Below are 15,508 nucleotides of genomic sequence, written 5' to 3'. Positions count from 1 at the left end.
GGTCTGTCCTATTTTGGCCAAAGATATTTTTTAGTGTTTTGTTTTGAATTAAAACACAATTTAAAAGCTTTTTCCCCAGAAATTAAAAGAGCTTGAGTTTCCAATATTAAAGCTGCTATCCAGAGTTTTTCCTTTCATTAATGATGCATGCTTTTTCAGAAATACATAACACAGATTGTCTTATCATGCCCTGTGATATGATGAAGGATATACTTCCTTTTTTGCGAAGCCTGCCCCCTGTCCCATAGAGCTAAATGCAATATGAACTCACAAAAATCATTTCAATTTAAGGCTTTGAGGGCAAATCTTATTGAACGGTTAATCTGATATGATTAATCAAGATGAATTAATTACAAATCCTCTGATTAATTAGATGATTAATCTATACACAGCTGTCTTTTGATTATGTTATTGAAGATCGATTTTAAGGATTCTGGACTGAATTCACCCAAAGATACCAGGACTAATAAAGAGCAACAAGCTTACCTCGACTAACGTTCTTTTATGGGAGGTGTTCCCTTCAGAGCAGAAAGATAAGGTAGAAGGCTAAAAGAATCAGACTAGCATTAACCTGCATTTACAGGTGCTTCAAAAGCTACATCAAAGACTAAGAGCTGACTCGACACGTATCAGAGATCAGAGGACACACAGGATGTGCTCTTGTCAGTATCAATAAGCTCAGCGGCATCCCAGCTGGATGTCAAACTGTGATTATAACAGGACACGACGAACAGCCAATCAGCTACAGCATTCCTGGGTGAGACGTAAAGCTGGATGCATCTATGATGACAGGACCAGAAGGACGGTCCCTCTGAAGTTAGTCTCTGACCAGGTGCTGTTGGTTTCACACACACACACACACACACACACACACACACACACACACACACACACACACACACACGGTGTTGATTGGGTCTCAAAAGCCGTGCACGTGGTTTCTGAGCATGCCTGTGAAACAAGAGCACTTGAATGTGACTTGCGTGAGGACCTGTATAACTCTCAGGTGCACGTTGACCTAGGAACACATGGCAGAGACCAACATGCTACTGTAACCTCTGCTTGCTCAGCTGTGGGGAGTTGTGACACTCTGAGGGCGTGGACTGTGGCTGGTAGTCTTTTCGCTCTTTTGGGTTTTTCTGTAACATCTTACCTGCTGTCACTGACCGTTTCATTCTGCTGATTGGAGATAGTTTGTTTGATCTTTCATGTTTTCTTCTTTGTTGTGATGGCGTATTAGTCTAGTATCAGCTGTGAGGCCCTTTGGTCGGCTCACATGCCAGTTTTAGATGCACCTGATTAAAAACTGGCATGGTGTAATCTATTAGAATAAAATCTGTATTTTAAAATTCAATAGGGGTGAAGCCAACAAGATCTGTGGGATTTATGTCCCCGTTTAAAAGTGCCACTAGTCATCATCATCACACCCATCCGACCCATCCCTGTGGGTTCCTGAGGTGAGCTTCAGCCGTGGCTGCACTCGGGAACTTTTAGGTGGTTTAACCACAGATCTAGCGGTTCAGGTGTGTAGCTGTTTAGCTAACTTAGTCCTAACTTAGACACTTGTCTACAATAAAACCCCTCTGCTTGGATTTTAACTCACCTTTAGAATCCTTGTTTTCATGTTGACGCCCTATCTTTTATCAGACTGCATCATTATTTCTTTTTTTTATGTTTTCATCTCTTTGTGAAGCGCTTTGGTGAGTGTTGTAAGGTGCTTTATAAATAAAGTTAGCTCTTTTTGGCTTGGCTAATTTAAGACCTGATTTCTGCCTTAAACTAGTATCTCACTGGACTGGGACTGGTGACCAGTTGGAGACAAAATGATAGAAAACTTCAATCAGAGATGCACCAATTGTTGTTCTTTACAGATTTCTGGTTGTTGTCTGACCTCCTCTCGAGGGTCAGACTGTTCAATCCCATACCAGACCAGTAATGATGAACATTGGTTTTTATGGGCGGGTCATGTGGGACATGAAGTAACTGAGAAAAATGTGCAACTATTATTGTGAGGATTGCTGTAAAGACTCTGACACTGGTCAGTGACTCGATGCAACCTGCTAGGTTCCTTACATAGGAACCTTGTTACTGATTGGCTTAATGACCTGACCTGTATTGTTTACTGTGTGAAGGTCCTTGAGATGACTGGTCCTGGTTTGGCGCTATAGAAAAGAACTGAATTGAACATTTACACACATTTTTTTTTTGTTGCAGTTTACTTAAAATAATAGCTTTCCACTGATTTTGTGTTTGTGACCACTACTGGTGGGAAACAGTTGTCTCTGGGGACAATAAACATTTTACATCAGTCTATTTCTATTGTTTGAATGCTGTTAAGCATTCAAACTATTGTTTTCCTGTTTTCTTCTTATTCTGCTTCCGTACACATTTTGAACCTCTTCTTCTCCGTCAATTTTGAGCTATTTCAACAATTTTATATCAAAACGTTCAGCTCGTTAAGCTCTTTCCGGCTATTACTGTTGGCATTGATATCTTTAAAAGTTTTCGAGTTATTAAGCTTTTTCTGCGAAAATTTTCCCATTGAAATGAATGGGATTGTTCAATTTTCAGCAAATTCCTATCACTTTTTTGACCTAAAATTCTATTGGATTCCTTTTAACTTAGAGACTTCATTCAAAGTTTAGCAAACTCACAAGAGTTTCCTGTTTAACATATTAAAGAGGCTTTTTAATATATTTTACGTTTTTTCTAAAATCGCAGGTAGAAGTAGAGGTACGACTTGAAATTTTCAGAAAAATTCACAAAAGTTATAATGGGGAAGATGGGAGCAGTGACCCTCCCTTGCTCCATTTCCCACGTTGTCCCGAGAGAACTGAAGGTCCGATTGAAATGAGACACATGCTGGCTTACAGCTAACGAATATACCTTCGTTTTGAGCTATAATTCATGACTGTACTCCAAACACTGTGGTCGTACGGTTCATTTGTTTGAGAAAATTCAAATTTAAAAATATGTCACCACTCTAAACTGAAAATTCCGCACTCTAACTTTTGAACTTCACATCTTCTGTGAATAACTCTTTACTACCCCCAGACCATTTAGACTACCAAAACAAATTATAACTGAAAAAGTTGGAATTTTTTTCAGCTTTTCATTTTATCTGTAAGTGTTACGGTTCTTTCGCTACAAGCCTCAGAAAGAGGAGAGACCCAGATTTTCCCTCATTGAAACCCATGTTAAAGGAACAGAGATTTTCTCCTCTGATCGGCTTCAGACAGCTAGAAGTTTCTCGTCATAGCTTCTAGACAATTCATGGTAGGCACATAAAATTCACACAGATGATCATCAAAGCCTTCTGCCGCTCACGCTTTTTGAATTCGGTGCAGTACTTTTCGAATGGTGATGACAAGTTTCACAGGTCCAATTTCACTTCTGAAGGACAGATTTAAAGGCTTCTCTCATTAACAGGAGTACAGCTGCAGGCCTCCAACAACCAGGGGGAAAGGCGGGAAAACAGTGCTGCTCTCTGATTGGTTAAGAGTGTTCAAGCATTTTCTGTCCAATCAGGATCCAGCACCCACACAAATGACACATCAAATTGACCAGTTTGGTCTCAGGAATCTTGTATTCAATTTAGGGCTGGAACTTGATTAAAAATTTTGATCTAATTAATTAGAGGCTTTGTAATTAATTAATCTCAATTAATCACATTTTAATCATTCAGGAAAATGTGCTCTCAAAGTAAAACTTTTAATTAAAATTATGAGACAGAGAATCAAACATTAGACATGGTTATTACGGTAAACTAAAGCTTTTAATAAAAAATGCATTTTAATTATTCAAATGTCACTGTGTGATATGAAACAAGACCCAAATCAACTAAAATTTATAATTACAAATAGAAAACACCTGCAAAGGGTTCCTGAGACTTTAAATAGTCTCTCTGTCTAGATGAATTACTGAAATAAATTTGACTTTTCACCAGATTCAAATTTTTCCAGTTTCACTTGTTTGTATAATTGGGAGTTTTTATTAGCATTTCTACTCATAATGTAGTAAAAACACATATAAATAATAATCCTTCAAAATGACAGTAGAACAGGCACAAATAGGATCTAGGACTTAAATTTTAACACCAAAGCAGGCATGACATATTCTGAGAATGATCAGGAACACTAACTGGTTCCAGTTGGATGACTGGAGGATGATGGGAAGATAAAAGATCATGGCGAGGAAATAATGATCTGACAAACAGGTGAGCGGACCTTCCTTACATGGGAAGTCCTGATGTCACGTTAATAAGGGGATGCTGCAGACCCGCAGATTCACGCCTGCAGCAGCGAATCTGGTGTGATCTCCAGCCTGATCACAACTTCCTCGTTCCTCGCTGCCCCTGATACACTTAAGCATCCGCCCCTTAGCTGATGACAGCTTCAACACACCTCGCTGCTTATTGATAGTAATGCATGTGATGTTTAGACAGTGACTCATCTCAGAAACATATAATACCCCGACAGAATTGTTTAGAAAATCATCAGAAAAGTTTCAGAGTGTTTCTGTTTTAACTTAAACTTCTGTTTTCAACTTTAAGACACGTTGTTTGTGATTGTTTACAGAGTAGTGAGAACACGGAGCGTTCTCCCAGCGGCAGCCAGGTGCCTCTCGTTTGTCTGACTACTTTCATAAACTGCTTTTAGGGCAAAGAATTATTCTGTCTGGAGCTTTCAGCGCTGCGCAGATGTTACGTAAATGTTAAAAATATAGCTTACCGCAACTTTTGTAAAATTTCCCGCCACCGGGCAGCCGCAGCAGAGACGATCTCTGAAAGATGTCCGCGACACGGACTCCGTTGTTGTCTGGAAGTTTTTTTTTCCAAGTTAAGAAAAGAGGCGGACGTGTTTCCTAAATCCTGCATCAGTCCAAGCAAGGCAACTTCTGTCTGTTTTTATTCCGTTTTAGTAGCCATTAGCACTGTGCATTGTTGTGTGCGTCAGTGATATTCAGTCTACGAGGAAATCGTGCAATGACAAAGGTTCCGCTGTGCTTGAAATGCAAGCTGCAATTAAATGCGTAAATTTTTTTAACGCGTTATTTTTTTCTAATTAATTAATCGTAATTAACGCGTTAAAGTCCCGGCCCTAATTCAATTTTAAATACGTTATCTGTTACCATGGCAACACAAGAAACTACGTATCACTTTAACCAAGTCTCATAGGAATGAATATTAAAAAGCTGAATATTGAGTCAATAACAGACTCCTGTTGTTGATCTTTTTGAACTTACTTAAAGCGTACTTAAAACTAGAAACAAGTTAAATTTGATTGACCGTCAGAAGGTGGGAAAGTGTCCCGCTCCCACCCAGCCCCCTGATTGGTTGAGAGAGGTCAATCATCTTCTGGCTAAATGGAATTACACACCCACACATGTGAGACATCAAATCGATTGGCTAGGCCTAAGGAATCCTTCCATCCATCCATACATCCATCCAACCAACCAACCAACCAACCAGCTCTATACACTTAAAACTAGCAGCATAGCTGACATTTTGACACCAGTCAGAATGCAGGAACCGCCCCCTCCTCCTTTGCTGCTCTCTCATTGGCTGAGAGTTTTCAATCGTCTTCTGCCTAAAAGGAAATGTGCACCCACACATGGTACATCAATTCAACCTGCTTGGTCCCAGGAGTCTTGTATTAACTTGATATTGTATTCTGCTTTACCATGGCAACGTGCTTAGCAACAACATTTAACAACATTTTAGACACAACTGTGTCAACATACTTTAATATAGAAATGTTATTCAAAGTTTGAATGAGTCATGTGTTATTGTACATAGCTTTATTAATGCAGACTCCTGTCATCTGTTACCATGGCAACACAAGGAACTGCAAATCACTTTAACCAAGTCTCATAGGAATGAATATAAAAAGCTGAATATTGAGCCATTAACAGACTCCTGTTTTTGATCTTTTTGAACTGTTTGTACTTAAAACTAGAAATAAGTTCAATTTGATTGACCGTCAGAAGGTGGGAAAGTGCCCCGCTCCCTCCCAGCTCCCTGATTGGTTGAGAGAGGTCAATCATCTTCTGACTAAATGGAATTACACACCCACGCATGTGAGACATCAAATCGATCGGCTTGGCCTAAGCAATCCATCCATCTACATATAAATCCATACATGCTTCTATCCATTCATCCATCCATCCAATAAACCATCTAACATCCATCCAACAATCCATCCTTTATTTCATTCATCCAACCATTCATCCATCCCATATAAAATCTGAACATATGTTAATCTATCAGTTTCAGATATCAGCAAATATTTCTAAATTCACAGTTCAGCCAATTGTAAAAATGTACCCGTTAAACTATTCTCATTCAAATGCCAGGTGTTTAACATTTCAAATTTTGAGTTTTTAATAAATGTTCAAAGATTAAAGATTTTTGCTGTTTAGCATTTTTTTTTATCCATTCTTCACTTACATTCTGAGCTTTATTACACTTGTTGGTGATTTTTGCTTCTAAATCTTTAAATACATTCAGCTCATTTTGACAGTTTAGCTTAGTTTCAGCTTCACTTCAGCTATTCAGCAGCTTCAGCAATCCGTTTCTGAATTCAGCTTACGCTACTCATTTCACAGTTCAACTAAATATAAAAATTAAACTGTTAAACTAGTCCTACTCAAACAATAAGTGTTTAGACATTTTTGCCATCCAGATTTTTATACAATGTTCAGATTTCAGTTTTCTGCTGTTTAGGATTGTTTTCTCCGTTCTTCACTTTTTGTGCTTTATTTACATTTTGGTGCTTTTTGCTTCTAAATCTTTCAAAACATTCAGCTCATTTTAACAGTTTTGCTTAGTTTCAACTTCAGCAATTAGTTTCTGAATTCAGCTAATTTCACAGTTCAGCTAAATGTAAAAATTAAACTGTTAAACTAGTCCTACATAAATAACAGGTGTTTAGACATTTTAGCTGTCCAGATTTTTATACAATGTTCACAGATTTTAGTTTTTTGCTGTTTAGGATGGTTTTTCTCCATTCTTCACTTACTTTTTGTGCTTTATTTTCTTGTTGGTGCTTTTTGCTTCTACATCTTTCAAGACATTCAGCTCATTTTGACAGTTTTGCTTAATTTCAGCTTCAGTTCAGCTGTTCAGCAGCTTCAGCTATCCAGCATTCAAACAGCATTTGTGCAATAAATGCAATTTTTCTAGTTTTACCTTATTTTAGTGGGAATTCTGTTTTCACTTCCTTTCAAATCTCACATTTCACATTTGATACTTCTGACTCCTGGAAACTAAATTGAGACGTGTTCGAGATGGTTTCCAGACAAACTCAATGACTCTCTGCTAGCTTTAGAGAAAATGTGTCTCCCTGGCTTCTTTTACACCAGTTTGACTGTGTCACCAGTGAGGTACCAACTTAAAGTAAGTGTGTGTGTGTGTGTGTGTGTGTGTGTGTGTGTGTGTGTGTGTGTGTGTGTGTGTGTGTGTGTGTGTGTGTGTGTGTGTGTGTGTGTGTGTGTGAGAGAGAGAGATAGGTATTTGATGGCTTTCAGCTGGTTGTTAACATGGGGACCATCAGTATTGATGCTGCAGCTGTCCCACACTTGTCTTGCACAATTCTAATCAGGTTACCATGGATATGAGGAAAAACAACTCAGGCAGAAACGGGCTGGATGAGGTGGATTCGAAGGTAATGGAGGCTTTTAAAGCCATCTTCATGGTGTATTCATCCCATAGCTGGTGTCTCTGCTCTTCACACACCCATTTTATCACCTGTGTGTGTTGTGTAGTAGCAGATAAAAGGCTGGATGAATGAGCAGCCAAGCTGTTCCACAAACAGAACTCATATCATTCCATCAGCTTCTGTCAGAGCCAGTTAGATGAAAAGCCTGTCAGTGATCAGGCTTTAGCCAAAACACCACGTGTCCCAACATGCAACTGCTAACAGTGGCTCACCTTCAGAACTCATGTGTGCCTGAAGAGGGATGACTGAGCCAGAAGTCTTTCAGATTTCTAACAGAAACTGAAATGGTCAGACCCATTTTGGTTGTTGTGTCCAAGGTAAAGTTGGAACTTTAAAATTCAATCTTGCAGCAGATTTTCACTCTCTAAGCCTCATGTAGTGTTAGGAGTAGCGCCGACAGGAAATACTGTTCTCTTCAAGGGCACTTGGTCAGGTTCGTCAGGTTATTGATAGTTCTGAAAACTGTTTCAGCTGAAAGACGGGGGGGAGCTTCAGGGGGGACTGGGGGGGCCAGGGAGGGGCCCACCCCTGCAATGATGCAGATGAGAAGGAACGGTGCCTTTAACACAAACTATGGATGCTGGATAGGCACAGAGGAGAATGAGCTCCATGTGTAATAATTACTCACAGATTTATTTGGGGTTATGTAGTGTAGAGAAATAAACTACACACTGGAATCAACTATGTTGCTATTCAGTTGGAGATTCCGAAAAATGACCAATCAGATTAACCTATGAGGCTTAGATCATGTACAAATATCCCGGATACTTATATAAGATCTAAGTTCATACACCAACCTGTTTGGTCTAATTTTAATCCAAAGATTAATGTTTAATTTAAATAGTTAAATTTATAGCAAAAGTTATTTTGAATCAGAAGCTAGGATCTTTGTTTTACAATAACCAGAAATATTATACCTTTTCTGTGTTTTGTTTCAATAATGAGGCAAGTTTAAAAATGAAGAAATTTATTACTAACAATTTTAAACTTAAAGATTTGAAACGACAATTATAAACGACAATTCATGGATGACCGTTTAATGACAATTTTTAACAGCTTTGATATTAAACTTGTTTTAAAAGCAAACCTGTGGCTGGATGGAAGCTAAATTGAGAATACGAGTTTGAATGCGTGAATGGAATTATTAGAAGGTTTCTTTCAGAGAGCTGGAAGCGTTCTGGATGGAAATGATGGTTTGCGGCTAACTGAGTTATTCACTTAGAGAAAACAGCATCAAACGCATTCTCGTGTTCTACCTCACCCAAACAGGGACCCTCTTGTGGATCCGGAGATCAGGAGGATGTTGTTCATCCAAGATGACACTCGGTCCGGCAGGGGAGACGCGAGTGTCTGATCAACTGGTCCAGCGATGTCCCGGGTACACAGTTGTCAAGCGTTTGCGGATGGACGTTCTCGTCTTAACTCAGAAAGCAATGACTCTGGGTAGAGTCTTCGTTAGCTGGTTACAGTTGCGTTTATTCTTAGCTATTCTGGTTGGCATGACTGGAACAGCAGGTGGAGGTTTAGGGACGGCCGTTCCCTTCTTCCTTGATGTTGGTTCAAGAACTGTCTGAAGCTGGTGATGGTTAGTTTACAAAGCTCTCAGGACACTCCCACTCTCTCCGCAAGAAAGCTTTGATCATGCGTCAAAACATGTGTTGCAGTTATTGTTAATCTGGACTCTGTGTTAGGTGGATAAGGTGAACTGACCTTCTTTGCTGAACACATCTTTTACTGTCATCACCCATAATCATAATTAATCATTATTATCCCAAAGCATAAAAATTCATTTCATGTAATTAAAATACCTTTATATTGAACCAAGGGATCATTTATGATGATTATATTAAACAATAATAAAATCAACAAGTTTTATTAATCATTATTATCTAATTATTATCATAGTGACTTGAAGTGTCCTCCTCCTGGGATGGAGCAGCAGCAGATATGGATATGATCTTGAGCAGACATCGTGGCTCCTGGTTAATCTGTGGATTTAAAGTACTGTTTGTCCCAGCTTGACCCAGCTGGGTAGATGTGCCCTTTGCCACAAATTAGAGGACCTTCGGTGACGCTACAGAAGATTGCTCCAGTCAGGACTGGGCCATGGTTGCTAACTGGGTGTAAAATACTGAATAACATGTAGAGCTGTATGACTGGCTTCATTATTACTCTCACATGTTGCTTTATGACCTGTGACAAGTTGTGGCTGATGTGTGGAGGGTTGAAACGGTCTTAAGGTTTCAGTTCGTTAACTGCTACATGTATGGCAAGGCAGCTAGGAGGAGATGATGACCGCAAGCACGAGGTGGGTAGAAGAACCTTAGTGCGACCAAGTCGGTCCTGAGATGTCTCCGGGTCACAACGACTGATGAAACTGGTTGCATCTCAAAAATAATAACTCTGAAGGAGTTTTGCGTCAGCTTTGTTCTGCAGGTTTCGTTTGTTGGGTCGTAGCAATTCTGCCAGCGTGATAGAAATCGCTTTTTGCTTAAAGAGCGTGTGGACGGCCGTCCCACTTCTCTAGAACTCACTTGCTAAATACAGAGAGTTCTGTTTTATAAGATGGGCATTTCCTGGTCTAACGAATGCGATTTTAACATACCTCAGAAGCCCGCCTTCCCAAGATAGAAAGCTCTGGTGTTATGGAAAAAGACATGTGAGCTCAGTTAACCTTAACCTGATTACTGTGTCCTGTATGATTGTGTATAAGTGCACATGATCTTCTTGTCACTGTTAAACATTACTGATTATCATAAATAATAATTATTATTAACCAAAGAATAATAATTAATTTCAGTAATTAAACACCGTTAAAATGAACCATGATGATTATTTATGAACCTTGTAAAAGACAGTGAAAAGAGTTTATTAAAATGATTCTTTTAAATCTTGAAGTGTCCTTCGTCTTGCGGATGGAACAGCAGTCAGATAAAGGCAGTCAGATTAAAGGGGTGGTAGACAGACATTCAGTCTCCTGTGAAAGAAACACTGTAGATTGTAGTAGTAGCCAAGATCAAGGTGGCCCAGGCTGTGTCTCTGACCTGAGGGTCAAGAATCAGGCCATTCATTGACGCTACAAAGGATTTCTCATTGTCATGGTAATATTCCGTCTCAATACACAAAAAGTTCTTCATCATATAAATTTATTAACTAGACTGAACAAACATTCATGTGTAATCTCAAAATTAGGCAGCGTCCTGTCACTTGCTCCCTAACCCCTCCTGTCTTGTTCTTCAACAATCAGCTGCTGCATGATGATACCATCTTAATGAACCCTCCAGAAGAAAGAACTGCCTTCTGTCCTTTTTATCTGTATAAAACATGATGAGTGAGTCCACATCCAGGCAGAATTATCCTCTCTTCTGTGTCATGGTCTGCAGCAGCTGGTATGTTGGTGGGGGGCATCAATGGTGCAGCTGTAGATTGGTTCAGTTCCTATACATTCCTGTACATTCCATGTCTGCCTTTGTGACCATGTGTCCTCCTCTGCCTTGCTCAAGTGTGGGGTTCCCCAAGGCTCTGTTCTGGGTCCCCTCCAATTTACACTATACCTGCTCCCCTTTAGATCTATTTTAGAAAGTATGTCATACCTTTTCATTGTTAAGCAGAAGACACTCAAAAAGTCTAACTTGAGTTCTCTGAATTCCCTGTTTTCCTGTCTCTATGAAATAAAAACCTGGTTAGCCAAGAACCTTTTAAAGCAAAATAAAAACAAAACTGTGGGCATTGTTTTTGGTAGCTCCACTGAGACCCCAACATAAAAGTTGGTTCCCTGGCCCAGTACATTAGGCCAACCATTACTAACCTTGTGGTTATAGTGGATGCTGGACTACAGTTCGACAACCACATCATTGGGCTGCATGGTGGCACAGTTGTTAGCACTGTTGCCTCGCAGCACAAAGGTTGCAGGTTCGAAACTCAGCTGCGACCTTTCTGCGTGGAGTTGTGTTCTCCCCATGCATGCGTGGGTTTCCTCCAGGTACTCCGGTTTCCCCCACAGATCACAACATGCCCTATAGGTTATAAATTGTAAGTCGCTTTGGATAAAACGTCTGCCAAATAAATAAACATAAACATCAGATTAGTTGTTAAGTCTAGCTTTTTTCTTTTAAAGAAGCTGGCAAAAGTAAAGCCCATCCTGCAGCAGAAGAATTTTGAAACAGTAATCCATGCCTCCATCACAACTCGGCTGGACTACTTGATTTGAAAGAAACTGTCAAAACTGTTTTCTTTCACCTGAGAAGAATTGCAAAAATTAGGTTGATTTCATCAGATGATGATGATGCACTGCTGGAGATAGGCACAAGCCCCCTGCAACTCTGCATGGACATGCGGGTTCAGAAAATGGATGGATGGATGGATGATGAGGTGTCCTGGTACACGCCTTTGTTTCATCAAGGATTGACTACTGTACCGCCCTTCTTTCTGGTTTGCCCCTAAAGAGCTTCCAGTGTCAACAACTCATGCAGAATGCAACTGCAGGTATCTTAGTAGGAAAAAGTGACCACATCACACCTGTCCTGAAGTCACACTGGTGGCCGTGTCCAGCGTTGGGCAGATTTTAAGGTCTTACTGTTGACCTATAAGGCTCTCCACAATTTGGCTCCACCTTACATGACTGACCTTCTAGACCCATATGTTCCATCTAGGGCATTACGATGACACGGCACGGGCCTTTAATGCATTCCACAAATAAAACGGATGACTTTGGGTGGGTGTGCATTTGCTTTTTGCGCTCCGTTACTCTGGAATGATCTGCCAAAGGATGTCAGGCAAGCATACTCGGTGGAAGTGTTTAAAGCTAAACTAAAGCTTTAAATGATTGATCATTTTTTAGCCATTTTAACTCTAGTTCTTATTTTATCTTTGATCTTAATGTTTTACTCCATTTGGCATTTTGCTGATGCTGTTGTTTTAGACTGTGGTATACTATGCAGCTCTTTGTTTAAAGGTGCTATATAAATAAAGTTTTATTATTATATTATTATGTAATGAAATGAAACATTACAACTTTATTGAAAATGACCAATAAGATGTGATTATTCCATATAAATATGAAATGTCAACCTGATTGATCTTTCAATGTTTACTCAGAAGATTCTAGGGTTCTTTGCTTCTTCGGGGACCATAAACACACTTTGTATTAATTCAGACAGAGTCGGTATATAGGTTATAAAATGAATTTAATTATTTTTCCTAAACTAATGATTATACATTAGTAGGTAAAAATGGACCCCTTGGTAAGTTACAATTAATATTAATATTATTATTATTAAAAGTATGGTTTGGTATGGTATAGTGTACCTCAAAGATGGTTTATTTGAGGAGGAGCACTCACCTTGGCTCGTGACTCGTGACATAGCAGTGTGTTTGGTGGGGCTGGATAGCTTGAATTCACTCAGGTATGGACAGTGTAGGGTTCCCATATGAATCCAAAGGAATGCGAAAATCTCTGAGCCCGTGGGCGGCATTTAATATGCGCTGGAAAGTCCACGGTGTCCTCCATAATATGATAAACAAAGGTGGGCATGAACAGTGTTGCTTTTGGAGCCCCTGAACCACATTAATTTATTAATTAGCTGTACTGTATGTGTCCTCATAATCTTGTGCACGCACATGCACACACACACACACACACACACACACACACACACTACTTTCTCCACTGAGCAGCTGTTGCTGGGATGAGAGCTCCAATGCAGAGTAGAGGGACACACACACAGCTCTCTCTTCTCCCTTTCCCACTGATCGGCAGCACCGTGCTATGGACAGAGAAGTATAATTAACAGCATCCAGCATAAAAATGAATCCTGCATGTGGGAACCCCCTGCTGGCTGATTCTACTCGCCAATCAGAGGTGGTATGCATAATTTCAGCCGGCCAATCAGTCTGTAGTCTCACCTCAGTCCCAGTCAGATCCCTGGGGAGGAGGTCTGCAAAGAATAGTCTCCTAGGAACAGAAAACGCACATCTGACCCGTGTGTGAAACCAAATTCCTGTCCCGTACGGTACCATAAGGGGCCGTACCAATGCTAATGTGTAAGAGCCACATGTGCTTGCCAGAGATAGCCTGACTGCCATTAGGTACTGAGATGAGATCCTCAGACTCCTTGTGAGGCCACATGTTGGTGCGGTTGGCCCTGGGTTCCACCTAATGCAGGACAATGCTAGACCTCATGTGGCTGAACCACAGAATGTCCAAGCGTTGGCAGATGCTTTAGTCCAGAATTGGAAGAATATGCCTCAGGACACCATCCTCCACCTCATCAAGAGCATGCCCAGGTATAGGGAGGTCATGTAGGAACGTGGAGACCACACGCCTCTTTTGGACAGGAGGGGTACACCCTGGGCAGGTTGTCAGCCCATCGCAGGGCAACACAGAGGCCCACAGGACAAACAATCAAACACACACAGTTTTTGGTCTGTGGGAGGATGCCGGAGTACCTGGAGAGAACCCACATGCTTACAGGGAGAGCAGGGTGCAGCTGCGATTAGCTACTATGCTGCACGCAGGTGGATTAAGCTTCCTCGTGACCTCAGATGTGCCCCAGCTCTATAACGTTTAAATCAGAATTGTAATCATCAGCTTTGTATGAGTTTCTTATGCTGCTCCTTCAGCATTGTAACTGCTCAGCCTTTAACTTTGCCTTTTTTTTTCTTATTCTTACATCTGATTGTGTTTGTGGTTTTAAAATCTGCTGTTTAATGTTGTCACATTCATTTGAAAGCACGCTGAATTGCTTCTGTGTGTGAAATGTGCTGGATAAATAAAGCTGCCAGCCTTTGACCCAGGCTGGTTGTCTTATTTCTGAACAAACTGTTCTAGTTCTTTATCAGTCCCATTCAGACTAACATCATATTCTCATATGTGTCTAAAATAAACTTGGATCAAATTCATTAGCTTGTTTGTCAGAAACAGAACAGTAAATGCAGAATAAGCTGTTGGGTTTACGCGAGGGTGATGAGACTAGAAGGCAGCTGTGTGGGTGCTGACTTGGTGCAGTTATCTCAACTCCAGCTCCTCGTTCATTTGTCCTGTAAATATTCACTTCTCCCTTCGTGCTCATCTTCTCCACTGCTGCTGCCCTCCTGCTCTGTTCTGTGTATCATGGTGCCAACACACCGATTCACTCATTCACACATGGGAGACACAACTGTGTTCTTAATTATTTCTTTGTGACAGACTGGAAGATAGTTAATGAATGATTTGCTGCATTGGGATTCATTTACTGTGTGTGTGTGTGTGTGTGTGTGTGTGTGTGTGTGTGTGTGTGTGTGTGTGTGTGTGTGTGTGTGTGTGTGTGTGTGTGTGTGTGTGTGTGTGTGTGTGTGTGTGTAAGTGTGCGTGTGCGTGTGTGTAAGTGTGTGTGTGTAAGTGCGCGTGTGTGTGCATGTGTGTGCGTGTGTGTGTGCGTGTGTGTGTGTGTGTGCATGCGTGTGTGTGTGTGTGTGTGTGTGCGTGTGTGTGTGCGTGCGTGTGTGTGCGGGTGTGTGTGTGTGTGTGTGTGTGTGTGTGTGTGTGTGTGTGTGTGTGTGTGTGTGTGTGAAATCATTGACATATGTTCAGATGCAAATCAAAAAGACACATTTTCTCTGTCTTAGGTTGTTTTTTTATTGTCTCTCAGATTTGTGTGGAAGAACATCTGAAGGAGCTGACTGATGCCCACAGGGACTATGTCCTTGCTCATGGTGAGGATCAGCCACTCACACACACATGGAGAAGTAAAGAGTGTAATCTGAAACGTGTTCCCACTCTGAAGGCACTGTTTGAGTAGGGAAATGTGAGC

General features: G+C 40.6%; 1 protein-coding gene across 9 annotated transcripts in view; it reads left to right on the top strand.

Annotated features, from left to right (window-relative positions):
- Window positions 1-15,508, top strand: part of dmd (dystrophin) — a 306,195-nt gene that overhangs the window by 248,515 nt on the left and 42,172 nt on the right. For 7 of the 9 annotated variants that reach the window (XM_054743058.2, XM_054743051.2, XM_054743054.2 and 4 more), the window contains 2 exons: window positions 7,602-7,664; window positions 15,347-15,410. In XM_054743058.2, the coding sequence (XP_054599033.1) occupies window positions 7,602-7,664; window positions 15,347-15,410 (127 nt within the window). The remainder of the gene's footprint in view (window positions 1-7,601; window positions 7,665-15,346; window positions 15,411-15,508) is intronic. The other 2 variants (XM_054743055.2, XM_054743052.2) reach the window with 1 other exon arrangement.

Source organism: Nothobranchius furzeri, chromosome 14 (genome assembly GCF_043380555.1).
Source record: "Nothobranchius furzeri strain GRZ-AD chromosome 14, NfurGRZ-RIMD1, whole genome shotgun sequence".
Lineage (NCBI taxonomy): Eukaryota > Metazoa > Chordata > Actinopteri > Cyprinodontiformes > Nothobranchiidae > Nothobranchius > Nothobranchius furzeri.
Note: the sequence above shows the minus strand (reverse complement) of the source record. Positions and strands in the feature narration are given on the sequence as shown.